This window comes from Lipophrys pholis (genome assembly GCF_963383615.2).
Source record: "Lipophrys pholis genome assembly, chromosome: 5".
Lineage (NCBI taxonomy): Eukaryota > Metazoa > Chordata > Actinopteri > Blenniiformes > Blenniidae > Lipophrys > Lipophrys pholis.
The window spans coordinates 29,162,990-29,190,800 of record NC_137628.1 but is presented as its reverse complement, the minus strand read 5'-3'; the positions used below and the strand labels follow the sequence as shown (position 1 = coordinate 29,190,800).

At 45.5% G+C, this 27,811-nt stretch overlaps 1 protein-coding gene across 2 annotated transcripts; it reads right to left on the bottom strand.

Annotated features, from left to right (window-relative positions):
- Positions 1-184: 184 nt before the first annotated feature.
- Positions 185-26,874, bottom strand: glra3 (glycine receptor, alpha 3). 2 transcript variants are annotated; one of them, XM_080462669.1, is made up of 10 exons: positions 26,560-26,870; positions 14,982-15,112; positions 14,792-14,859; positions 10,483-10,706; positions 10,238-10,320; positions 7,934-8,071; positions 7,145-7,359; positions 5,619-5,765; positions 4,465-4,593; positions 191-3,620 (listed from the first exon to the last, which is right to left on the bottom strand). In XM_080462669.1, exons 1-10 carry the CDS (start codon positions 26,619-26,621, stop codon positions 3,294-3,296), a joined length of 1,524 nt encoding a protein of 507 aa, XP_080318795.1. In that variant the 5' UTR covers positions 26,622-26,870; the 3' UTR covers positions 191-3,293. The 2 variants fall into 2 exon arrangements, with proteins under 2 accessions (XP_080318796.1, XP_080318795.1); XM_080462670.1 differs by lacking the exon at positions 4,465-4,593 and having other exon boundaries at positions 185-3,620; positions 26,560-26,874.
- Positions 26,875-27,811: the final 937 nt, after the last annotated feature.

Genomic DNA, 27,811 nt, shown 5'->3' with positions numbered 1-27,811 from the left:
GTCTTAACTTTCTGACTTGTTTGCTTTTAAATTACACCCATACTTCTTTTTCCCACATCCGACCAGCTGGTTTTTTTAATGTCTTTCCCACATTGTTGCCTCGTGTTTCCATTGTTCCAGTGTCCCAACCATTCTGAAAAAGGATTGGTCACTCAGAGGGAAAGAAAGGCAGAGTCTCAGTGTTAACGAGTGTCGTCCAACTTTATTAAACTAGAGAATCTAAACAGAAGCATGTAGACGTGTTGTGGTGGTGAGAGTGTGGTCAAGGCTTCACTCTGAGGACAGGAAGTCAAGCCTCTCAGATCAGATCCTGAACCTCCACACATTCCACAGGAGAGCAGAGAAACAAATCAATATGGCAGCTTGTAGCCCCAGCTGGAGACGTTTGGAGGTTGTGGCTGTTAACAGAGGCTTTCAGGGCGTAAAACATCATTGGACAGGTTTTTGAGTAACGTCCACTGCGTTTTCAGGCCGTTCACCGGTTCATGGGTGAAAACAGCAATATTTTGTTGAGGTTTCACAATCTGAGTGACAGAAAGAAAATCTACTTGAAGAAAAGAACATAACGTGTGTGTGAACAAGAGAGTAGATGAACAAAGGAGGAATCAGAGCGTTTGTTAGAATGAATTGCTCTTCTCCAACAGAGTGAGTATTTCCTACCATTTACTAGACTGTCGTCTGCGAACAGGAAACACTTTTCTTCCTCACAGATACCGACGGGACTTGAATCATGATGAGAAACGGAGCCGACGGGTTCATTCCAGCTGTTTTCTGTCTACATTGGACTGAAGCCTCGGACTGTTTGAACCAGTGCTGCAGAGGTTTCTGTTCTTTCGGGGCGTCGAGGGGGTCACAAGTTTTCTCGTAGCTTTGGACAAATTTCATTTCAGATCTCTGGCGCTGATGTAACTGAGTTCCGGTGATACTTACTGTTTAAAGGAAATCTTCATCTTAAGAGTTTTCAGGCCTTAAAAATCTTTTTCATTTGAATTCATATTTCAAAAGTTCATCAAAACGATCACAGCTGGATTTAATTTATTTAAGTGTCAAGTCTAAATATAAAGTCCTCCAGTAAGAAGTTAAAGTCATCAAGTAGTTTAAACTGGTTGAATGAAAAGTTGAAATATTGTGACTCTTGTGGACGGATGATTTTATTTTCTTAATGTGTTCTGAGCTGCATCTGTCTGTAATAAATGTAATCAGTCATCAAACTTTAAATTTAAAGCAGCTTAAAATGTGTCTGAAGTGAATAACTAATGATTCTACTCCAAGTGACCAAAACTACTGGAGTCATTTCTCAGTCAAACAGTCCAACTGACAAAACATGGAGAACTTTTGTTTTGTCAGTTGAATGTGATTGGACTTGGAGGCAGAAATGTTTGCGACAGAAATAAACAGCTGTTCTGGACAGGAAGTGAAGAAAACAGAAGAGTCTGTGTCTGTTTTAAATGTTTCTGAGCAGGAAGCAGAGGAGTAAATAAAAGCCAGGCCATCAGCTTCACACACATCCTCCCAGGAAAACACAGCGTGGCCGTTAACTCTCTGAGGCTTCAGCAGCTGAACCCACATCAGACTTTAAACACACCGTGCAGAAGTAAAATCACTCCCAGTGAAGGAGGTCAGTCACCTGTAAAGCTGGTTTATATGCAGATTATCATGTTTTCATCCTTCCAATGAAGGTAAAGAGGATCCAGGACTGATCCCTGAGGAACCCCTGACGTATAGATAAAACTACAACTGTTCACAAACCCTGCGGTTCTGGTCACAGTACAGGCTGATTCATGTTGTTGGGGTGTAGTGACCTGTTGCTCCTACAGTCGCAAGTGTTGTTTGGAGTGTTTCAAGTTGTTTTCAGCGAGAACGTCTGTGACTTCCTGTCAGCCCCGAAACACAACCAGTGCAGGAAGCTGCTGCTAGCTATCCGTTAGCAGGCCGTTAGCCGGCGCTAACGGCCGCCATGTGAGGAGGTGTGGTGACGAGTGGCGCTGAAGGAGGAGCTGGAAGACACGAGTGAACCACACAGTGAGCCAGTGTTGGTACTTTTTAATACTTTGGAGGAGTTTCCTCCCGTCTGTTCACCTTCAGTTCGTCTGCGGTGAATCCTTCACCCCCCGGAAAGCTTCTGTAAACCAGGAAACACCCAAACACCCTCCAGTCGTCGGGGTTCTGGTGAATCACAGTGTCGTACGTCTTTAAGACTCGGGATGGAGGAGAGAGGTCACAGTGACATCGGAGGGAGGACTAAGTTCTAAAGACCTGAAATGTGGCGGAAATACACACAATGACCAGCTGGGGGTCATTCTTAAAGGGACAGTGGAAGATCGTAAGTTCAGCTCAAGGCAATGAAACTTGTGACGACGTCAAATTAAACAAAGGTGACAAATTCATGCGTTGACGGTTTGAGCCACAGCGAGGAAACAGCAGCAGGAAGGACTTTTGAAAATGATGCCGTTTGACATGAAAATAAATAACTGAGAATACAAATGTAGAGAAACTTAAAGACAAAGAGCATGTTCCTCTGTTAAACAGTTGTTTTTTCATGTGGTGTACCACAGGGTGCAGCATTGGGTCCCCCCGCTTTTTTTTTTTTTTTAAGTTCCATGCTTCCTGTCGGCACTTTTAACTTATTTACAACCACTGGTATTTTAACGACACTGACATACTGCGAATACTGTGACTCAAGACAGGACAGGCTTCAGAAATGCGTGCTACAGTTACTGAAAAGTGATCATTTTCATATAGACGTAATTCACTACAGGCAATTATGTTCTGTTTAATTGACAGTCCGTCAATAGTACTGTGAGAATTATTGAGAGTAATGCAATGTTGTTGGTTGGAGGAAGATGCTCTATCAGTGAATCTATTTATCATCACATGGTGGGTTTATATGAAGAGTAAGGCTCAGACAGTTGAGATTAAAAGCAATTCATAAAAATGTAAAAAACCTTGTGTTTTTTTGTTTTGTTTTTCCTCCACTGTGACTGAAGTGAAAACTTGAAGTTCTGATATAAAAGTGGAGGGTTGAGCGGTGGGGGTTTCTGTTTCTCTGGTGGGGTCGTAAACCTGTGACTGGTGTTTCTTCTCTTCAGGTAGAAAAGTGGTGGAAGAGTCGTTCCCTGATCTCGTACTAATTCTGGATTCAGTCACACTGAAGCATCTCCAGGTCACAGTGACACGCCGAGAGGGACGGCGGGGCACGCTGGTGCACACCGACACGCTTGTTTACACGCTGGTGCACGTGGACACGCTCATATGTGCACGTGGACACGGCGGTGAACGCGTATGGCGTGCGGCTAGGGTTTGTGCACGTCCTCGTGCCGCAGGATCTTGTAGAGGACCCAGTAGAAGATGTTGAAGAAGAGGAAGGCCAGGGGGAAGCCGGCCCGCGACACCGTGTCGATCTTTTTAGCTCGGTCGATGAATAACTTCCTCATCTCCTCTATGGTCTTCCCCCCTCCGCCTGCCCCGCCTCCTGCAGGTGCACTCTGGGTAGCGGTGTTGGCAGTGGCTCCTGCCTTGTTGGTGGTGCTGTTGCCGCCGGCCTTGGAGGCTTTGCTGTTGCTGGGGGTGGAGGTGATGGCGGCCGAGGAGCTCAGCCTGCTCTCATGTGCCTCCGCTTCCTGTGGGGGAAGGGGGGGTGGGAGAGTTCATTTTATCACTGCTTTCTCATCTCAGCTCGTCTCTGCTGAACCTGAGAGGAACTGAAACCTATGACCTGACAGAAGCTGCTTCAGCAGTCAGAACCACAGCGTCGGCAGGCTGAAGGAACTGCACGTGAGAACCAGGAAGTGCTTTTAACACTCGATAACAGGGCAGGAAGCCAAGGTGTGATCACTGCATTCAAAGTGAGCTTTTCCACTCAATGACTCATAAATACACTCCGCTGCAGTCGTGTTCTGCCAGGAGAACACAGGAAACTGTTTCAGATGGAGTCCCTCCTCTGCTCGTCCAGTAGGAGGCGCCGCCACACACAGTGAGTGGATGACCTGCGCTGCTCTCACAGTGGAAACCATAACATTGAATCTGATGCAGCAGCTCCTCATAACTAGACTGCAGCCGCTCACCTTCACACTGAAAACGTCCCAAATACACAGAATTCAATATTTCATGTGACGAGAGGATCTATTTTGGTGACGTTAGAGGAATTAACTTTGTCAAATGATTATTTCTTCTAAATTTGAAATATCAATACCCACAAATATGGATTTTTTGTTTTGTTGAAAATAAATGTTTATAGTTGTCCAACATAAAATGCACGCACACACACACACTAAACAGGCTAGAATGACTAATTCCTCTGTTTCAAACAGTGTGAGTGGCGTCCAGGTGAGGTCATGCAGTGAAACTTACACACACACACACACACACACACACACACACACACACACACACACACACACACACACACACACACACACACACACACACACACACACACACACACACACACACAGTGCCATTTACCCTGTGATTGCCGGTGTAGATGTTGCTCATAGATCCGTACAGAGGCTGGGATGATCTGAGGCCGTTGTCAGTGTCAATGCGACGCAGCGACTCAGCCAGTGCCTCTGGATCAACTGCACCTCCACTGTGCTACCGGCCAGAGCATGCAGACCAGATGAACAGGCAGGAACAACAGAGACACACACACACACACACACACACACACACACACACACACACACACACACACACACACACACACACACACACACACACACACACACACACACACACACACACACACACACACACACACACACAAGCCAGAGACAGGAGCAACCACACATTCAGTCAACAAGTGTGGTTGTCAGTGTGTGTGTGTGTGTGTAGCAGGAAACACTTCTTCAGATACGTTCACACTCAGGATGTGATATTCAGAATGTTAAACGCGTCACAATGTCATTTCATTCATGTCTGTGTTGAACTGAAGTTAGCATGCTAACAGCTAGGCTATGACGTCACAGTGTCAGATTACAGACATGCGGTGGATCTTTTCAATGAAACTGGCTTTTCCTGATTGGTCCACTGGGTAGCGCTGAGAGTGGAGGACTGAACAGATTGCACTGCTGGCATAGGCGTGTGTGTGTGTGTGTGTGTGTGTGTGTGTGTGTGTGTGTGTGTGTGTGTGTGTGTGTGTGTGTGTGTGTGTGTGTTGACTGAATGCCGAGTGACAGACATGTTGTTCATGCACAAGCTCATCCTCAGTGGGGATGGCCTCCTGTCACAGAGCTGTGAAGAAAACTCACAGATGCAGAAACATCATGCTGTATCATGCACTCACTCACACACACACACACACACACACACACACACACACACACACACACACACACACACACACACACACACACACACACACACACACACACCAGCTGACGTGTTTCTAATGTCAGCAGTTTGTTCAGAAACTTCTTATTCAATTGATTTTCTAAATACGCTGTGGTGTCACTCTACTGATTTCTGTGTTTTTAGTGGAGCCAGCGAGTTAACCAGCGAGTTAACCAGCGTCCATCTGTCCTCCAGAGTGAATCGAAACAAACCAGGGATTCATGTACTAACTACACATGACCACAAGGTGGCAGCCGCACACTAAAGAACCTCAACCCAAACTGTACCTTGCTCTTGCTCTTGTGTCTTCTGAATCTCAGCAGCTCCTTGTGTTGTCTCGAGACAAAGTTGACGGCAGCGTATTCCAGCAGAGCCGAGAAGACAAAGAGGAGACACACGGCCATCCAGATATCTATGGCCTTCACATAGGACACCTGAAACACACACACACACACACACGCACACACACACACACACACGACAATGTGATAGAATATCTCCAATTGGTTTGAACCTGATTCAGATCTGCTATAACACTCCAATATGTTTGAGAAGTTCCTCCACCTACACGTCCAACTCCATCTCATCACATTTCACTCTGCAGCTGCTCGGAGCTCCACCCAATCACTGTGTGCAGAACTCACACACACACACACAAAGATGTATCCCATACAAACAGGCCTTAAGCAGGTGAAACCCTCATTTTAAACACTCCTGTTGTTATTCTTATTAAATCACCTGCACAAGGTAGGGTGAAGCGTTAGTATGAGTCTGTGTTTCAGCTGATTCACACCTAGAAACCTTTAATTCGCTAAATCTCAGAGGCTTTTCATTCATTTCATTCTTGTTCTGCTCCTGTTGAACAACTGAACAGCTGAGACTGAGATGGCGCCTCCTGCAGCTCAAATATGGGAGTTTTCCTTTTTAAACTCTTGAAGATGTCAAAGGTCAAGCAGCGAATGAATAATGGACCAGTGGACAGATTGATGGATATCGAGGACAGATGTTGGCTGCTCATGCTGGAGTCTGAATTCATGGCAGAGCGACGGAGCTGAGTTGATTGTCGCCTGGAGAGTGAACAGGAAACACTCTGATCACTTATTCACACACATGGAACACAGCAGAGTGCAAAGCTCTGTACCCAGAAGAAACATGAGAACCCCCCCCCCCCCCCCACACACACACACACACACAGAGCGTAGAGGTGTGTTGTGTTAATCAGGGTTACATAAGGAGGTGCTCCATGTCAGATTCCTCCTCATGCATACCAGATAGCAGAGGCTCGTCTTCACTCGCGCTCCAGCACACACAGCAAGTGTGTAACTAACTGATTCAGTCATCAGTAGGAAGATGCTCTAATCCGGAGGTTGGATCTACTTAAAGAAACAGATTTGACAAGAGGAAGCAACGAAACAGCCGAGAAAAACAACCAACATGGAGACAGCTCGTACAATGGGACGCTAACCTCTATTTAAGCATGCTAATGCTAATCACAGCGACTGCGGATACTTGCTAATGCTAATGCTATATCCAGTGGATCACATTTCATGTTGCCTGTCAGGTGGACTGAGTTAGTTCAGGATTAATGAGGCTCCTCCTTCAGTAAACTGGAGTTTAGTAAAATAGGAACCAGGACCACAGAGGTGGATAATGCTAACGCTAACAGCTAAAACAGGAAGTGGATAAAGAGAGACAACAGCTCTGAAACTGAAATGACGCAGGAAGTAAGAAGTTCATGGTCACTTCAGGAACTTTCTTACTCATTCATAATAGTACTCAGTACTCAGGTAGTACTTCTAAAGTACACACACACCTTGGGCAGCGAGGTTCTGGATCCGGAGCTCTGGGTGGTCATGGTGAGTACGGTGGTGATTCCCAGCGCCACCCTGGCGGGTGCAGCGTCCATGTTGATCCAGAAGGAGACCCAGGAGAGGATGACGATGAGGAGGGACGGGATGTACATCTGGATCAGGTAGTAGCCCATCTGGCGCTCCAGGTGGAAGCGCACCTCGATACAGGTGAATTTACCTGTACGCACACACACACACATGCACGCACGCATGCACACACACACACATACAGTGAGTGGATGTGTGATGTGATTATCGATCCATCACTACATCATTGTTGCCCCCTATTGGCTCATCACAGTGGTGTGTGTTTGTGTGTGTGTGTGTGTGTGTGTGTGTGTGTGTGTGTGTGTGTGTGTGTGTGTGTGTGTGTGTGTGTGTGTTTACCTGTGTCGTAGTGCATGGTGTGTGTGTACCTGTGTTGTAGTGTTTGGTGTGTGTGTGTGTGTACCAGTGTGTGTGTGTGTACCTGTGTTGTAGTGTTTGGTGTGTGTGTGTACCTGTGTTGTAGAGCTTGGTATGTGTGTACCTGTGTTGTAGTGTTTGGTGTGTGTGTGTGTGTACCAGTGTGTGTGTGTGTGTGTACCTGTGTTGTAGAGCTTGGTATGTGTGTACCAGTGTGTGTGTACCTGTGTTGTAGTGCTTGGTGTGTGTACCAGTGTGTGTGTACCTGTGTTGTAGTGCTTGGTGTGTGTACCTGTGTGTGTGTACCTGTGTTGTAGTGCTTGGTGTGTGTACCAGTGTGTGTGTACCTGTGTTGTAGTGCTTGGTGCAGTATCGGAGGTCGGACTCGTCCTTGAGGAGGAACTGTGGGAGGGTGAGGCCTTCAGCCACTTGCACCGGTCCGTTCTCCTGCCACTCGAAGATGAGGTCGTTCATGGTGTAACCAACTAAAACAAACGATCAATGACCAGCTTCAGTCTGACAACAACAACAAAATAACATCTGATGTCTGAAACACTGAAGCACCACGTTTCTTTTTGAACTGAGTCACTGAAATAAATCAGCTTTTCAGTGATATTCTAATTAATTTAGATTTACCTGCGTGGAAGTCAGTGCCTCCACCGGGGCAATTCAAATATATAAAACTTCAATCCTAATATCTACTGTTTGACTCTGTTATATTTATGGATGCAGTTGGATTCAGGTCATGTTTGAGAGTTTTATTTGGTATTTATTGTGTTGTTTCTGTTCTTCAGTGTCTCTGTAGCTCGGTATACGTTTCTCACACGGTTATTATATAATCAAATACATAAGCTACACACTGTGAGGATATCATGTATTATAGGATGGATACCTCCCTCCAACTGAACAAACACCATCCAACGTGTTTGTTTTTGTTTGTTTATTTGTTGTCATATGTGCATTAAAAATATGTTTGGAAATGCAGAAGGTCAAGAAAGGTTCAGGTGTTTCCAGGTCTGAGGATAAGAGGTTAGAGCTCCGCCTCCTGACCAATCAGATCTCTTGGAAAAGGACCCGCCCCTTTTTAAATGATCCTGATTGGAGCGCAGGTTCAGCGCTGAGCTGCAGCGGAGAGGAGAAAGTAATTTAAAGTGATCTTTTTGACTTAATAAAGTAAATTCTGGTCACTGAGGCTTTGAAGGATGTTTTTGTTCTTGACTTGTTCCAGGTCTGTTTCGCTCCACGAGAGTTGATCTGGAATAATGAGCTTAATGATCACACCTGACAGAACTACAGAAACATGAATTGATGGAACGCAGAACTACTCCTGTCATTGCGGTGATGAATTAATATTGGTCGGAGTACACATTGTCTGTAGACAGCCCAATGGTTGCTTGTGGAGTTTTTCATCCGGTCCATATTGTAAAGATTACTCTGATGTTAAGATATCAGATTACTCTGGTTTCCAAGCAACTGACTTGTTGACTAGTTGACCCAGGCGACATCTGACTTTATTTTTCCCATAATCACTCCTTCCTGAGGCAGGCTCTCGGAGCCTAACAACTGGATGACATTGGTCCAAAGTGTTTTATTGTGAAAGGACAGTTGGAGAAGGTGGAAGCTGACAGACCGACAGAGTCAGCATGATTTCACACATCACTACTAAAGGTAGCAACGCATTTTTTTTTGTTGTAGTTTTGAAACCAGGTTTGTTATGTGAGAAGCTGCAGGATAAAAAATAGATGAAAGAAAAGAAAGTGAAGAATAATTTTATATGTGCATCACTGAAAACCCCCCCAACCCTGAGTCAGATTAAATTACCTGAACAGAGACAATCTGCGCATCACGATATCCTCCAATTTCATTGAGTGCTCTGCATTGTGTGTGTGGGTGTGTGTGTGAGTGTGTGTGTGCGTGTGTTTTACAGTTTTGATATTAAATGAATGTGAAGCTACATGAAGGCAGTTGTTTCCCCTCTAACAACCTCCTGGTTCTGCTTCGGGTGTGTGTGTGTGTGTGTGTGTGTGTGTGTGTGTGTGTGTGTGTGTGTGTGTGTGTGTGTGTGTGTGTGTGTGTGTGTGTGTGTGTGTGTGTGTGTGTGTGGTCATGTTTCTGCTGCGTGACATCAAAGACAGTGGCTAAATTAATCCAACAAAGGGAAATATGAAGACTATGAATATGTGAAAACAGGTTTCGGAGTGGCACTGCCTCAGGTTGTGTGTGTGCGTGTGTGTGTGTGTGTGTGTGTGTGTGTGTGTGTGTGTGTGTGTGTGGGTCTGAGTGGACAGTGAGTCATCAGGTGGGCGTCCTTAGAGGCGACGCAGCGTTTGCAGCCCGTCGGGACCTCGCAGACTAAATATATCGCGCAGTGGGACTCAAGCGTGACTCTAATTGTTCCTCTCGTTCTCTCAACACGTTACAAGCATGTTCATCACTTCATATGAGCACACGTGCTGCACGCTCACATCCACACTCCGTCACACGCTCACATCCACACTCCGTCACACGCTCACATTCCACACTCCGTCACATTATTCAGTGGCGTGCAGTGTCAGCCTCCCCGTAGAGATGAGCAGGAGTTAGGAGAAGAGGAGAAGAGGAGGAAGAGGAGAAGAGGAGGAAGAGGAGAAGAGGAGGAGGAGAGTACTCACAGCTCTCCAGCTGCATGATACAGGTCTGAACGTCCATGGGGAAGTTCTTCAGGTCCATGGGGCAGGACAGGGTTAACGTCAGTCTGACAGCATAAACAAGACACAAGTCAGACACAGTGAGGCCTTCTGGTCCGAGTGTCTCAGGAACAGAACAACAGAACCAACAGAACAGAACCAATAGACAGATCTCTACAGTCTGTTTTCTCTCTCTCTCTCTCTCTCTCTCTAGTCGGTGCTCTCTTTACCTGATGGAGTACAGCACATTTCCGTTCTTGAAGATGCGCAGCAGCTTGTTGTCGGTGGTGACTTCGTGGAAATGCGCTCCCTTCTCGTTGGCGAAGAACAAGTCGGGTTTCCAGATGGAGTCCAACATGGACGGGTCCAGATCCAGAGAGTCGTCGGGGTACTCAGCGTAGGCCAGCCGGGGGTCGTTCCACTGCTGCCGCAGGAAGATGTTCACACGGTAGTCCTACACACACACACACACACACACACACACACACACACACACACACACACACACACACACACACACACACTTATATTCTGTACAATATGTCCATATCCACATATCAAAGGAAACTTTGATTCTGAAAAACAGCTGTCAATTATAAAACAAAAAGACGACAAGTAAAGAAACAGACAAAACATTTTGCAAACTATTTTAGTGAACTGTTTCTAACAGACCAATGAAAGTAAACTGGAACACTTTTAGAATATTGGATCATCACATCAAGGGGTTTGGGTCTGTCCTGTTGCCATGGTAACAGTAATGCAGCCAATGCTGGTGAAGCTGAAGCATGCTGGTGTGTATTCAATGTCAACTGTCTTTTGGTCCCTGAATCCACATCAGCATGTAGAGACTCAAACAACTCAAGAATGTTTCTCAGAGAGTCCACAGGAACCTCTGAGGAGACACAAACCACCTCAGCTGCTGGTTGAACTGGAGTCAGAGAAAAGACAAAGAGGCCTCGGAGCAGAACTAAGACCAGGAGTCGTCACATTCATCCTGTCACTGTTCAGTTCATCTCATTCATCCTGTCACTGTTCAGTCAGGCAGAACGTTAACAGGAGCTGGAAATAGAGCTGCAGTGTGATTCAGTCTGCCCGCAGTCTCATGTACACGCACGCACGCACCAACCCGTCAGCTGTTACAAACTACAAAACTACACATCTCATCGATCAGTCATTTTGTATGAAATGGACCAGGTGCATAAATCAGAGAGCTAGAGAGAGAGAGAGAGAGAGAGAGAAAGAGAGAGAGAGAGGGGGGATTAATAGGGATGGAGTGAACAAATGAAAAAAAGATTTTTACACGGGTAAATCTGTTCAACATAGATAGCGTGTAGCACAGAGCCAACCTGGCTTAAGGCCCTTTGTGTGTGTGTGTGTGTGTGTGTGTGTGTATGTATGTATGTATGTATGTGTGTGTGCGTGTGTGTGTGTGTGTCTGCTTTATCAGCTCTGTCACGTAGAAACAAAAAAAAACGGCACCAAACAGGAACATTAACATCGAGGCTCCTTCTTTAGCTTCCTGCGTTTTTTCATCTCAAGAGCTGAAAATAAACATTTAGTCTGGAACACACACACACACACACACACACACACACACACACACACACACACACACACACACACACACACACACACACACACACACACACACACACACACTGAGCGACTGTCAGACTCCCCCAAGCTGAAAAACATTTTAATGTGAGGGGGCCAAGGTTATGTCAGGTTTACAGTGTGTGTGTGTGTGTGTGTGGGGGGGGGGGGGGGGGGGGGGGGCAGATGGTGAAAGGAGTGAAACTTAATCCCAGGGTGACATATGGCTCCTGTGCATCATGTCTCTGTTCAGCCTGCAACAATGTTCTGCTCCTCTACACCCTCACTGCTCCTCTACATCCTCACTACTCCTCAGTAACTCAGTCACTCCCTGACTTGAGGAGAACGCCCCACATAACGGCTCTGGAGGAGTTATTCAGAACATCAATCCACTGCTCACTAGTGCCACAATGACATAACAAAATAAACAGAATTAGGAAACAAAAGTCTTTCAAACCTCCACAGATGCTTTGAATCCAGAGAGGAAACTAATTTTTACATGTCAAATAAGGCAAATTATCTTTTTGGTCTCTGGACCTGCTGTGACCTTTTTCTGTGACACGAAGCTCCGAGTCTAATATTCTCTGGACACGCACACACACACACACACGAAAAAAACATGCTTGTCTGATAAATAATAAAAGTCACATGAAAGTAATATTACACACTCTGAAATTCCTCGTGACAGTTTTTGCTTTGCAGGCAAGCAAACACACACACACACACACACACACACACACACACACACACACACACACACACACACACACACACACACACACACACACACACACACACACACACACACACACACACACACACACACACACACACACACACACACAATCCCATCGGGGCAGAAAGCACTTAGACCTTGTCACTTCAATCATTCGTCCACTCGTCCTCACAGACGACCGATGGCAAGCAGTTCAAGTCATTACACACACACACACACACACACACACACACACACACACACACACACACACACACACACACACACACACACACACACACACACACACACACACACACACACACACACACACACACACACACACACACACACACACACACACACACACACAGTGAGTGAAATGAAGGTTTGACCAGGTTTGCACTTGCTTGGTTAAAGTCCCAGTAATAGAGACAGTGTGTGTGTTCATCAGTAACGAGCAGAAAGCACCCAAACATTGAAATCACATTTTCTTTGAAGTTTGAGTTCAGCTAGAAGAAATGAAACAGTTTCCGTGGCTCCATGAATCCGTCCACCACCATCACATTCTTATGCCTTGTTTCCACTGGGCGGTACGATACGGTACGGTACGATACGATACGGTACGGTACGATACGATACGGTACGGTACGATACGATACGATACGATACGGTACGGTACTGTACGGTACGATACGATACGGTACGGTACGGTACGGTACGATACGATACGGTACGGTACGATACGATACGATACGATACGGTACGGTACGATACGGTACGGTACGGTACGGTACGATACGATACGGTACGGTACGATACGATACGGTACGATACGATACGATGCAGTACGGTACGGTACGGTACGGCAAAGCATACCCAGACCCTACTCTGTTGCGTAATCCCACCACAGAGAGTACGCTTAAAATGTAGGCCGGTTGTGGACGCCGCGTAATACCGCAGGAATGTGACATCATCACTACGTGACAGTAAAGGAGGACCAGCGGAACACATTAGTTGCGTTGCAGCTCAGGAGGCGGAGCTGCAGCCGTGAGGCTCCGTTCTCTGTGGCACAGCTTAATTTTCTCATTGTGAACAGCAGTGTCCAGCTCCTGCCGAAGCTCCTCCTCTCCCGTTACTGAGAGGAGCGTCTGCACCTCTTCAGAACACCAGGGGGCAGTGTAGCATCACATTTCAATAAACCAGTTCCCTAAACAAAAAGTGAGCACAAAGTGGCATATGAGAACAACAACAGAAGATTTATATGGCGAGGAGATATTTAAATATTGTTGCTTGTCCAGAGTGACGATCGTCACTGACCAATCAGGCTGCGTTGCAGCTCCATCTTATGGTATGGCAATGCTGACAGCCTAGCTAATGCTAACACTCCAGTGATGCAGCTGTTAGCTCGGCCGGGGCCTGTGAAGCCACTCGGTATCGAGGTGGATTGTGGTTCCACCTCTACTTTCATCGGTCCTGCAGGACCAGAACTTTCTCTCACACACACACACACACACACACACACACACACACACACACACACACACACACACACACACACACACACACACACACACACACACACACACACACACACACACACACACACACACACACACACACACACACACACACACACACACACACACACACACCGTAAAGCCTCAATATATGGCTAAGTGTACGTCACTCTGGGACTCTGAGGTTAGAAAACATCAAACTTGCAACCACTAAAACCGTCATCCCGCTGTGTGTGTGTGTGTGTGTGTGTGTGTGTGTGTGTGTGTGTGTGTGTGTGTGTGTGTGTGTGTGTGTGTGTGTGTGTGTGTGTGTGTGTGTGTGTGTAGCCCGGTCTGACTTCCTGTCAAAGTCTCTAAACGTCTCCTCTCTGCTGCTCCTGAATGTGATCACTATCAATAGTGAAATATTGAATCTAAACATGTGAGTGATTTTAGCGACGGTCAGGAGCCACAGCGAATTCCTCCAGGATCTACACAGAAGAACTGCAGCTACACAATCTCTGTGTAGTAGTGATACTTTGTTTGTCTTTACTTTAAAAGTAGGAACCAGTCTCGATCATCATACTGAAGTAAAGGATTTGCTTCCACAGTGAAACTCACTGAGTCTGTATTTACTGCTTTTCATCAATACTGAGAAGAAGCAGAGGAAAGTCCTTTGACAGCAGTAATCCTCTGAGGGTGCGGAGGGTGTGCCGGGTGACTGGGACTCACCATGGTGGTCTCTGCGATGGAGCCGAAGCTGTTGATGAAGATGTTGCAGGAGACGTTGACCGGAGGCCCTGAGAGAGAGGGACAGAGACATGGACCCTTGGCTCTTCATACACTCTCCACCACTAACATGGAAGCAACTATGTTTATTGTACGCACACACACACACACACACACACACACACACACACACCTTTAAAGTTGGGTCGTATCCGGGCGTCGTATCCTGATGTTCGACCCATCAGTTTGTCAAGGAAGTCAGACGGAGACATTGGAGCCTGTCGAGTCCTCGCCGCCACGTCCGCCTCCTTACCACGCCCCACACTGTCACACAGACACCGTCAGCATGTGTGTGAGTGTGTGTGTGTGAGTGTGTGTGTGTGAGTGTGTGTGTTGTGGTTTAATTTGAAGGAAACTTTCACAGGTTCACTCCTAATGTTGTATACTTCCTGTTTAACTGGAAATGGTGGATGCTGCTTGGTTTTCAAAGTGTCCTCTGGGGGGCGTCAGAGTCAAGCTTGGAAAAGGAAACTCTTGGGGTCAAGGGGAAACTCTTGGGGTCAAGGGGAAACTCTTGGGGTCAAGGGGAAACTCTTGGGGTCAAGGGGAAACCTTTGTTGTGGGAAACCAGGTTTGGTCACAGGTTTGAGACAATGACCACATTTAGGTTAACATCCTGCCTCGCCTTCAGATTAAAGTCCATGTTTCCTTGCTGAGGATGCTGTCGGAGCCGCCACAATAAAAGTCAGAGTGTCATCAGAATAAAATGTGTCTCCTCTTCTAAACTCTGGCGGCTCACAGATTCTTCAGTCAGCAGATAAGCTGCTTAGGTCACTGATCTGTTAGCTCGACCTCCCCCGTCTCCACGCTGACCACGATGTTGTGTGTCGCGACGACGTTTCAATAAACCAACCCATGAGCGCAAAGCGCCGTATGTAAACAACAACGGGAGGCTTTGCGGCCGATGAAATATTTAAATATTGCGCACAAGCCGAGAGTGGAGATCGTCGCTGCCAATCAGCAGACGGCTGCGTTGTCGCTCCTCCACAGACCCGTTCCTCGGTGCTAGGTACCTGGTGGCGGAATACGTAGCTGGTGGTCGTGGTTTTTTCCGTACCATCCCAAATTTTTTCGCTGGGACCGTGTGAAAACCCACCCCGCCCCATTCCGTCACAAAAAGTGCGGTGGGACCGCGGCTTAACAGTCCACTAGGAACCATGAGGGTCTCAGTCCGTACATAAAGACTCGTCTGGGATCCGGATCCACACAGTGCTTTAGTATGAGGAAGACATTGTGTGTGCTGGACTACACAACAACTACACAATGACTACACAACAACTACACCACGACAACATGCAACCAGAAGCTGGTTCGGCCCACAGAAGCCAGAGTTCCTCCGTCAGAAAGAGCTGCTGGCTTTTATTTATTTTTTGTTATGTCACAATTTAACACCGTCACGACTCAGCAGTTTTTCAGTTAAACGTTTAACTGCTGGGACAGTCTGGAGGAGACCAGGGAGGCGCTGCCACCTTCTCATGTGACTTCCCCTGATCAAGTTTCATGTTCTCGTGAACAACTCCTCGTCTGCTGCCTTCAGGAGGTCCCGGACCAGTCCAGTCCAGTCCAGTCCAGTCCAGTCCAGGTCTCTCCGTTTGTTGCAGTGTGAAATTCAAACTAGCAGTTTGAAGCAACGGAGGCTCAGGAGAGCGATGTATCGTGGGTTTGCTTCCAGTTGTGACAGCCAGGCTTTAGAACCAGTCTTGTTCTGGAGGATTTCTCCAGAATTACTGAGTTTCTGAACCTGTTTATTTGGTCCAATCTCCTTTTTAAAGGATTTAAATTGTGTCCTTATTGAGACTCTTGTGATTTTAGATATTTTCTCTGGTGTGGGACGGTTTTGTTCATATCTAGAGGAACAGCAGCTGCAGTTGCACATTAACATTTATTTTTATATATTTCCAGCTTTTCCCTAAAATGAACCAGAAATCAGAGGAAGCATCTGATTGGCTGCTTTTGCAGGAAACCAGCAGGATGCTGCCTTCTGGGTCACGCTGCAGAAGCACATCGCCTCTGCACACGTCAACTGCATTTATTCTCCTGCTGCAGAACGTGAGGACCTGATCCTCTCACCAGATATTCTCATTCCCAGACCTTCTTCACTCGGCTCACTGACGCCGGACCAGAAAACTGTCAGAGCCAGTAGATTTCAGACACAAACTGCGGAGCCAGGACTTTTCCTCCGATCAGCTCGTCTCTGAACAGTTTTCGAGAATCACTCAGCAGCAGGATGTCCCACTGCCCCTGAACGCACCAGGAGAAGATGGAGGAACGGCTCGACAGTCCTTCAGATGCTCTGCTGCTTCCCTGAAGCTACAAACAACATCTACATGGAGACCAAACCCTTTCTTTCTGCAAAACTAATATTTCACAGGCATTTCAAACTCCAGTCTCTGTTAACCTTTTGCAGGGTATTTCTTAATGCATGGACACATTGAGCAGGGCTCAAATGATTATTTTATAAATGTGAGCATGATGAAGGTTTTATAATAATATCCTACAACGCCAGCAGCACTAAGAGCTAAGCTCCCATGAATGAAGATTCACCAACAGAAAAACCATAAAGTCTCTATCAGACGTCCTTGATGCTCCAAAGCTGTTTGTGTTTAGTCTACATGTGAAACCTTCCAGTTCAAGTGGAGCTGACCTGTGTGTTTGTGTGTTTCCAGGTTTGTTGTGTGTTTCCAGGTTTGTTGTGTGGTTCCAGGTTTGTTGTGTGTTTCCAGGTTTGTTGTGTTGTTCCAGGTTTGTTGTGTGTTTCCAGGTTTGTTGCGTGTTTCCAGGTGTTCTTGTTCCCCCGCAGCCTTCAGCTCAGAACTTTCATCTTCATGTTTCATCTCAGGATGAAAAGAACAAATGGAGCTGATTGTGTTGAAATATAAATGCTGCTCCGCTAGAACCACAGAGCAGAGAGGATGCAGCGGAAACCTCTGCTCTCCACAGGAGGAACCAGACTGTCTGAACATTATTCACACACACACACACACACACACACACACACACACACACACACACACACACACACACACACACACACACACACACACACACACACACTTTTCTCTCCAGGACAGATCATGACATAATCGAGCTAATTCGGAGCAGACAGAAGCTGAGCCAGGAGGAGGAAGAGGAGGAGGAGGAGGTGGAGCAGGAGGAGCAGGAAGAGGAGGGGGAAGAGGAGGAGGAGGAAGAGGAGTAAAGAGAACAACTGACAGGCCTGTGTCACTCGTTAACCTGCACACTGATGACACAGGGTTTTAAAGAAGATGTGAGGGCAGACTGATGTCTGACACTGAAGTGTGACACAGTGGAACAGTGGATAGCACCGCCACCTCACCACTGGGTTTGTATGTGAACCTGCTGGTGGAGTTTGCATGTTTTCTCTCAGCCTGTGTGGCTTTTCTATGGTCTCCTCTTTCGACCCAAAGACCTGCTTTTGACCCACAAACTCTGCATCTGTGTGAGTGGATCCAAACTGACGACTTGATTCCCTGAGATCCAGGAGAAAACCAGGAACCAGGTGTTTTGGGTGTCTGTCCAAAGAATCTGGCTCCGCCCACACATGCCCATCTTGGGAAGAGAAGGAAGTACTTCCTCTCGTGGTGCCATGTGCCAGAGCAGAGCTGCCTAATTGTGGGAGGAGTCAAAGGGAGGGCCTACCTTGATTGGGATTGGCTAAACCCCCGATGACACTATATTGTGTTTGATTTCAGATTGGCTGGTTGGAGCAACACACTTTTTAAAACCTGAAACAAGCCAGGGAGAGAGAGGACAGACTGTCTTCACTTCTGGGGCATCAATCCAGGTATGGGGATGTAAAATGCATTCTAATGTATTCTGTAGTATAAATACTACATTGTGGCATGTAGACTTTGCTTCTTAACAGTAATGTATTTCCTTTCCTCCCTGAAATTTTTGCTGATGCATCCTATATCTTTTCTTGCTTTGTTTAAATGTTTTTCTTTTAAAATAATGGCTTATTTCCAATGGTGATGGTTTCTACCTGTACCTGTACCTGTACCTGACTCGCCTCACTTCAACTTTCACTACATGTACTTGTTTACGCCCCCTGTAGTTTCACATTGCTTCTATCTGCACCCTAAACTGAGCACATGTAATCTCTTAACTGTGAAATAGTTTACATTCTCTTATTAATTGAATATTGTATGTTTATTTGTTATCTGCAGGTCTCCTATAGCTCAGTCCCAAGACACAATAGTCACAATAGTAGGGGAACTAGCATTATCAATATTTATATCATTTTCACAGCAAAGATTATTTTATTCTTCAATAAAAAAAAACAACCCATGAATGATGTACAGAATCACACATGTGTCAACATTTTGGAAATGAAAATTTAGAACATAGGCCCAAAGAATTAGTCCCACCTGTGTGGATTCTGCAAATATAATTCCTCTCCAGCTTGTCTTTGGATTGACGGAGCAATCCGACACAGCCTCATGGAGCACACCCTAACTCCTCAGCCTGGAATTGAAGCATGGGGGAGCGAGCCGGCAGGGCCAACCACTGCGCCTCAGCTGCACCTCAGCGATCCCGGCTGTTTGGATGTGAACCAGAGAGAAGCAGGCCTGAAACACGCTGACACTCCACTTGAAACAGCGACTGTAAATGTCCATCATAGAGTTTACCAGGTTAACACAGAACACTCATCACCTGTCAGCTTCATCAACACATGATTCATTCAGACACAATGCCTCCTCCTCTTCCTCCTGCTGCTCCTCTTCCTCCTCCTCCGTCCATGTGTCTAGTGTTAATGTGCATTACTTCCTCTGTGTTTCTCCATCCTAATTAGCTTTTCTATTAACACAGACATCAGAAACACTACATTTCCCAGCAGCCCCTGGGGTCTTTCATGGCATTCCAGCGGCAGACAGCCCTGCACTATGACAGGGAGGGGGTCGACTACCGCCTTCAGCCGAATGCTCACTTAGTGTATACACACACACACACACACACACACACACACACACACACACACACACAAAGACTAGTGTAAAAGCTGCGTTCAGGGTCACTGCTCTGCAGTGTAACTCTGTATCTTTGTAATAGATCATCAAAATATAAGTTCAGTGATCAGCCAAAACATTAAGACTCCTGACAGCTAAATATCAATCATCTGCTTTCAATGTAGAAACATTAAAAGTAAATCTTCTTTTCTCCATTCGTTGGCTGTGAAAATGGCTTTAAGCGTCACTAATAAATATTATGTGTGAATGAACTGGGGCAGCGTTTCCTGATGTTTAGGTGGACTCACTCTGACATCCTGTGGGACGTTTCAAGGAGCCCAGTCTGACCACAACAAGGCGAGCCAGCCGGGTATCATGACAGTTCCTTAAGTTGTTATGACTCCTGGTTTGCTCTAACTTTACAGTGAACTCAAACACTGGTGGACACAACCACCATCACCAATGTACAAAACCAGGAGCCTTCAAAATAAAACTGTTTGGGCAGTTTCAGGTCTTTTGTAGGTGGTAGAAAGTGTGTTATTCTGGTTTTCTCTGACGTGTGACTCTACTAACCAGCTCCAAGCAGACACAGCCTTGGACTCCTGTGGCCCCCCTCAGTTGGTTGGGAACCAATTCATGCACACATTTAGTGCCTTTCCAGTAGGACGTACTCGGCCCGACTCGCCTCGCCTCGACTCAGAGCTTTTCCTCGTCGTACACATGTATCCCCCCGATAGAATCTGTATCTCCTGATGTGGAGCAACATGCATCTGAAAGAGTGGAGCTACAACTCCACGCTGGATATCAGCTCAAATTATTAATATTACAGAATGTGGATTGTTACGATGCTTCACTGTCTGACGTTCCAGTTTCACTGGTGCCCCTGTTAACTGGTGACTTCTGCCACCAGCCGTTAGCAGCAGCTGATGTTAAAATAAGACAAACAAACACGACGATACTTTCAACTTTAATGGAAATGCGGTTAAACGGCATTCACCAAGACCGCTAAGGGTTCTGAGATGCAGTGAAAAGGGGATGCTCGAGGAAGTTGGTAACCAGTTAACAGAGAAACCAGTTAAACCAAAATACCGGTTGTATCTGTGGCTTGGAGACCTCCTAATACTGGTAGCGGGTCGCTCCGTGGAGCTCCTGAATCCTCTGGTTGCCACCAGACAAAGAAATGTCTGCAGCTTGTCGCCGCTCCACTGGTTGATTTCTGAGCATCAGCCAACGTCACATCGTCTCCTGGCCTCAGCTCGCTGGGAACCTGGAGGAGGAACCAGGAAAGTATCTCGTACCAGGTACTAACATGTCAAGTAAAAGGCGAGTCGAGTCAGGCCGAGTAGGTACTAGTGGATAAGCGCTAATTGAGACTGTTAGCGATTGTCCCTACATGGTGAGTCAGCCCAGTACCATTATGATGCCTCCCCCATGCTCAATACTTGCATGGAAGAATACTGGTAAGTGTTAAACTTCATTTCATTTGCCTCTCTTCTTCCTGGGTTTATATCGGTGGTGTTCACCTTGTTGGAGTCTACCGACAGACATGGTCTCTACAGATTTACCCAGGAAAATCAGTGAGTGGATTCTCTGAGAAAAACCAGGGAAAACATTTCACCCTCCATATGACGACCGAACTGCAGGTCACAATATCTGATATGACATTCGTTGTTAGCAACTATGACCTTGAAACAAAGTTCGCAGTAGGAAATTGCCATCCTGAGAAATTGCCTTTTTAGACATCACTGTTATCTTATTGTCTCATATTTTTAATCATATTAATTTATTTATATGATTACATTTTATGAAGTATATTGGATGAAGCAGATTTCAAAACCCAAACCTTTTGCCTTTTTATTGATGTAAATATATACTAGATGGCAACAGGAAGCTGAGACCAGTGGAAGGTTAGACACAGAAAGTGAGCGGAGTGTTTTCAAAACGTTCTGTTTCTCATATCTTCTGTGGGACTTCCTGCTCAGCCTCATGTGACGTTTCATGAAACACGACTGTGACGGGGAGCATGAATCCTGCATCAGGAAAGATGTTTAAAGGAAGAAGAGCCCTGAAACTAACTGGTGCTGATGGTTGACTGGTGGCTGGTGGAAGAGGACTGAAGCAGAAACCCTTGGAGTCAGAGCGAACAGACGCCAGACATCAGCAGCAACGAACAAAGCAGAGTCAACTTTCTTCCAAATCCAGAAAATAACTAGTGACCAAAACAGGCATCCAACCACCTCAAAAACCGGGTTCAAGAACATTTAAACATAAAAAATCGTGAAGAAGTCAACACAACACAGTCAAAAACAGCTTCAGACCATTTCCAACAAGTATATAAACCATTTAAAACTTATTTCAAACCTCCCCAATAAAAACATTTAAACTGTCAAGAACAATCCTTCGTATCCTGCATGTCACTGATGAGTGGGTTTATCACATGTCTGACAGACCAAATTTAAGCCTCATCAATTTTCTATGTATTTATGAAAAGAGAAACATGTTTTGCAAACTGTGCGAACCTCCCTGCATTCATGTTCCCACGTGTTCAATGTGTTGTCATGAACATTTGATCCACCAGAGGACGGCTCTCCGAATAAACATATTGAGCAAATGCTAAAGCGAATGGAGATGAGGAAGAAAGTGTACAGTGGTGGAGGAGGACGAGGAACAATGTGAGGACATGAAAACCCCGGCGTCTCACAGACTCTCCTCACACACTTCTGATGTCCACACTGCCCCCCGACCGCTCCCAGCGGTACTGCAACGTTACAGACAATAGGAAGCGGAGAAGGACGGGAGGGCTTTGTGTGTCTCGAACGTAGAGCAGAAATGAAGCGGTTTCATGGTTTTCTGTTGAGTTCCTGGATGTTGGAGGTTGGTGGTATTTTGGGTGGAGTGAAGCATTGAGGCTGACCTGACAGGCTGCGTAATCAGAAGCAAATACTGAAACATTCAAGAGACTCAGGTCTGTTTGTGAGCACACGCCTGCTGCATAATGCAGCAAACCCACAAAAAGCAGAGGAAACTCCACTAAACTCTGCTTTTATCATGTTCACATCCACATCCTGAAGCCTCAAATCACTGAGGCTCAGCCGAGACCGACCACCGTCAACACAGCTCAATAATCCCACATTTCTGTGTTCTCAAAGTAAACCACCAGTCTAGTAACTGATGAAGTAACACGTTACATCAGTCTCACACCAGTAATTATTCTGGTCAAACTAGCTACTCAGTTGCTGGTTACTTTTGTCACAAGTGAAAACGACTGGAGAGATGGGAGCTGAGGAACTTTATAAATGACAGAATCAGATATATTTGTTTCTGAGCTTTGAACTTCTGGCTGTCTTCAACTAAATGCAGAAACAAAGCCAACATGACGGGTGACAGAGAGTTTGGCGGAGCTGGATGTGGTCCAGCTCACACACTAAGCCTGTTAGTTTGTCTCTGAATCCATCCATGACCCTCTAAGAAGATTTAGGCTGGCTTTGATCCGTTCGGCTGTGGCTCGCTCAAACTTTTGGGGAAGAGTCGGCTTATTTCTCAGAGTCTGACACTGAAACACAGAAGCTTGTGGGAGATAAACAGCGTATGAATAAAGGACGTGCAGCAGGGAGCAGAAACAAAACCTCACACATCATGTGACTCTATGTGTCTCATATGATGTGATCGAGAGTCTTCTTTTGTGTGAAATGACAAATAACTATTTGTACGGTTTAAAATATTTTCTATTGCCCTCTTCTGTAGGGTGGTATCTGTATCGTTCTCGAGCCTAGTATTCTACTGGAGCCTGGGGGTTTGAAGGTTCTGCACAGTATCTCAGCTGTTCCAGAACAGCGCTTCTGGACTGGTGCTTCAGTTCCCAGGATTCGCTCTCCTAGTTTAGGGTCACCGTCTGAGTGCTCCTACTGCTACCGGGACCAGGCCAGGTCGAACCCTGCACATCTGCTCCAGCTGTTCTTCACTCTTGGTATTCCTCAGCCTTTTCGTGTTCTTTCGTTCTCATGTTGCCGTCAGACGGTACTGCCACATCACTCACTACTGCGCTCTTCGGTTGTTTGTCCAACACACAATGTCTGCTTGGTTCGGCCAGCAGTTGTCAGTCTGGAAGCGGAAGTCCCACCGGATCTTAGTCCTGTTGTTCTCCACCAACTTCAGGTTGATGTCCTCCTGGGCTTTTGGTGCTTTCTGGTCTATACTGGGTACAGATGTTTCTGCAATACTTTGTGCTTCTGTGTTGTCTGTCAGTCCAGCATTTTCTAGCCATTGGTAGGGCTGCTTGATGTCAGCCACATCCTCTGTCTGGTACTGTACCTGCCACGTTGGGGCTCGTCTCTCCATCTTACCTGCTCCTCCTCGTTCTCATCAGGTGTCTGCTGTCTGAAGCAGTCACATAGTAGCTCATCCCCCGAGGCCATCTTCCAGGTGTATTCTTGGATGTTGGATGTTTCATCGTGGCTCTAACGTTCACTCGTGCTTGGCCTCCCCTTTCATTTTCTCGGTCAATAGTCGTTCCCTCTGCCATCGACGTCTGTTAACAGGTTGAGGGCCACGGTGCGATCTCCTCTGACGTCTTGTGCTCTCCATCGTCTTACGTTGCACTCAGTGACACCATGTGTTTTATCAGCTTGACAGTTATTATAAATCTCAGCTGTATCGATAACATTAGTATGAGCGTCATAACTCCTCCTGTGTAGCTGATTAATTTAACATATTTTGGACCTGCTTTTCTAGAGGCGATTGTTACCCTGATGTGGATGTTAGGGATACTTTTACCTAATGGACTACAACTGAACCGGGTTATGTTTACTGACCTTTAAAAGACAAGATGAAGAAGAGCAGATATCTCCTTTTCCGTAGATCATGAATAGAAGACCACCTCACTTTTACAGTCCTGTTTCCAGATTCAGCTCATGAGAGGAGAGGAGGAGAAACTCCTCTATCTCCTGTTCAGTCATGATAAAACCAACATGTTGACCAGAGAGTGAAATGAAATGAAGCCTTCGGTGTGTAAAGACCTTCAATATGCTCCACGAGACAAACAATGTCACAGCCTGAAGCTCTCTGAATGTTTGTGACCTGCAAGACCTGCAGGAAGTCAATAACACACATTTCTGTGTATGTATGTGCAGTGTCAAATTCATATAGAAACTGCAGGAAATCAGCTGCTTACATTAATTAGTATCATAACCAGCTCGCTGCGGCCTGTCCAGTGCTGTAACTGCAGCATCTTTTCTGTCCTGCAGGTTGGACATAAACACATCAACTCTTCTACTTACTCCTGATTTACTCCAAACGCCTCTCAAACTCTGCCAGTCACAGATGGCGAAAATTTCCAACGGTCGTCAAACCACTAAAAGCACAACTGCTCCAAATTGTCCTTGAACGACGCTGAACAACTCTAAAAAATCACACATGACCTGATGTTTGAAACTGTCGTCAAATGCCAGAACGAAGCCATCACTCATATTGATCACCTCCACTGATGAAGAAAATAAATGGATGGTTTTATTTTGTGATCATTTAAAGATAATAAACTTCATGAGTGCTTCAGAAAATCTGGGTTTGTGTGTGTGTGTGTGTGTGTGTGTGTGTGTGTGTGTGTGTGTGTGTGTGTGTGTGTGTGTGTGTGTGTGTGTATGTGTGTGTGTGTGTGTGTGTCATAGTTGTGATGGATGAATTGTGCATTATTGTTGGAGTCCAACACGAGAGCGTGACTGAGTGATAAACAAGAGATTAGCAGAGTAAAATAAATGCTGGTAGTTCAGAGGCTTTCAGTGGAAAAAGGATCCAACAATAAAACAGAGTTTATTTAAATAGTCACATCATAAAATAAAAAATATGATGAATATACTAAACCCGTGGGGGTGGGGGTGGGGTCTAATTGTCTCCACACTTACATAACAGTCCATCAGTTTTCTGAACTGTGGAAAAAGCTGTTCTTCTCAGGAACCTGACATATGTTTTTTCTAAATATATTCAGATAGCCACGAGGCCAAGTAAACCACATTATACATGTAGAACATCAAAAGGAATTTTTTCCAGAATATTTAAAGACCAAGCACTTGAAATCAGTGCAAAGCAAGTTCTTACTGTACATTTACCATGACATTCTTACTTTTTTGTGTTATTTATCACTGATTGGATTCTATTTGTACCTGCTGTTTGTGACAGCCTTACACACAACTGCAATATACAAGTATATATTTCAGTAAAAATAAGTAAATATTTAAATAAAAAAAATGTGTTTAATCTTTAGGTAAACAAAGTATATATATTAAGGTATATATACTTATCTAACGTTTATTCTGAGTGAATTTACAGTCTATTCATTATATTCTACTTTGTGTGGCTCGATGATGTAAAAGAATTTCCCTCTAAGATTAATAAAGTATTTTCTATTCAATTGTATTTTATTCTTTTCTATATATTTAGGTGAAATAAAGTACATATATTTCAGTTAAAACATATGTATATTTCAGTTAAAACATATTTATATTTCAGTAAAATAAAGTATATATTTCACAAAATATGAAATTTGTGAATATAGTTAAATTATCTATATATTCGATCAAACATTTTGTAATAAATACTTCAGTAAAAATATATATATTTAATGAAACAGTTAGTAAATATTTAAGTGAAATAAAGCATATATTTCAGTAGAGTACACACACATATATATATATATATTTCAGTAGAAGATATATTTCAATAGAGTATATATTACTAAGTTTCCATGGTTACCTGAGCAGCAGGAGTTCACAGAGGAGCAGCTTTCCCGCCGCGCGGAGCGGCGTGCTCTTCATCTCTACTCCGCGCGCCTCCTCCGACTCTTTGAAGCACCGCTGACCTGCTCGCGTTCCAGAGGAGGTCAGACAAACAAACCGCGGGAACAAGACCCCCAAACTCCCGTGAAAACACGCAGCGTGCGCAGCTCCATTTATCCAACAGGCGGAAAATAAATGAAAACAGTTATAATAATAACAGTGCAGTGATGATGAAGATGATGATGATGATGACGGTGAGAGCTGAGCGCGCCAGCTGCTCGGGCTCTCGGCTCTTTCTGAGCCCTCGTGAAGAACCAAGTCCCGCCCTCCACTCCGGATTGGTTGTGATTGACACGTTGGCTCAGCCAATAAGAAGCCTTGTTGTTAATTTTTCCAGCTGAGCCGAGTCTGAAATTAGAAATTCATCGAGGCATCAAATCAGAGACATTGTGCTTTATTCTGCTCCTCTACTCCTCAGCGACACTAATCATCCTTTACTCCTGCACTCCTCCTCCTCCTCCTATACTCCTATACCACTTCTCCTCCTGTACATCTATACCACTCCTCCTCCTCCTCCTCCTGTATTGTACTGTGGATCACAGTAGATCTCAGTACAGTGGACCACAGTAGATCACAGTGGAACTCAGTGGATCACGGTGGAACTCAGTGGATCTCAGTACAGTGGACCACAGTAGATCACGGTGGAACTCAGTGGATCACAGTGGAACTCAGTACAGTGGACTACAGTAGATCACGGTGGAACTCAGTGGATCACAGTGGATCACACGCCAGCTGGTTAAACCTCAGAGGTCCATTTGGAGCCTGAAGGCAGCGCTGAGATCTTTCCTCCCTCTGAGACTGAGCTCCACCTGAGAAACACTGGACACTTGCTGAACATCCATCCATCCATCCATCCATCCATCCATCCATCCATCCATCCATCCATCCATCCATCCATCCATCCATCCATCCATCCATCCATCCATCCATCCATCCATCCATCCATCCATCCATCCATCCATCCGTAGAACAATGATTTCAGCAGTCCTATTGTGTGGGGAAAGGAGCAGTTTCAGAATCTGGGGTTTCCACAGCTGATGTTAGTGATGCACCTTTCAGCCACGACTAAACATTGTCTGGTGGAGGTCTGAGCACTATGGGGGACTTCACTCAGTGTCTCTTTGGTGTCAGCAGTGGAGGGTTGTTACCTGTCTACCTCTCTATTTCTA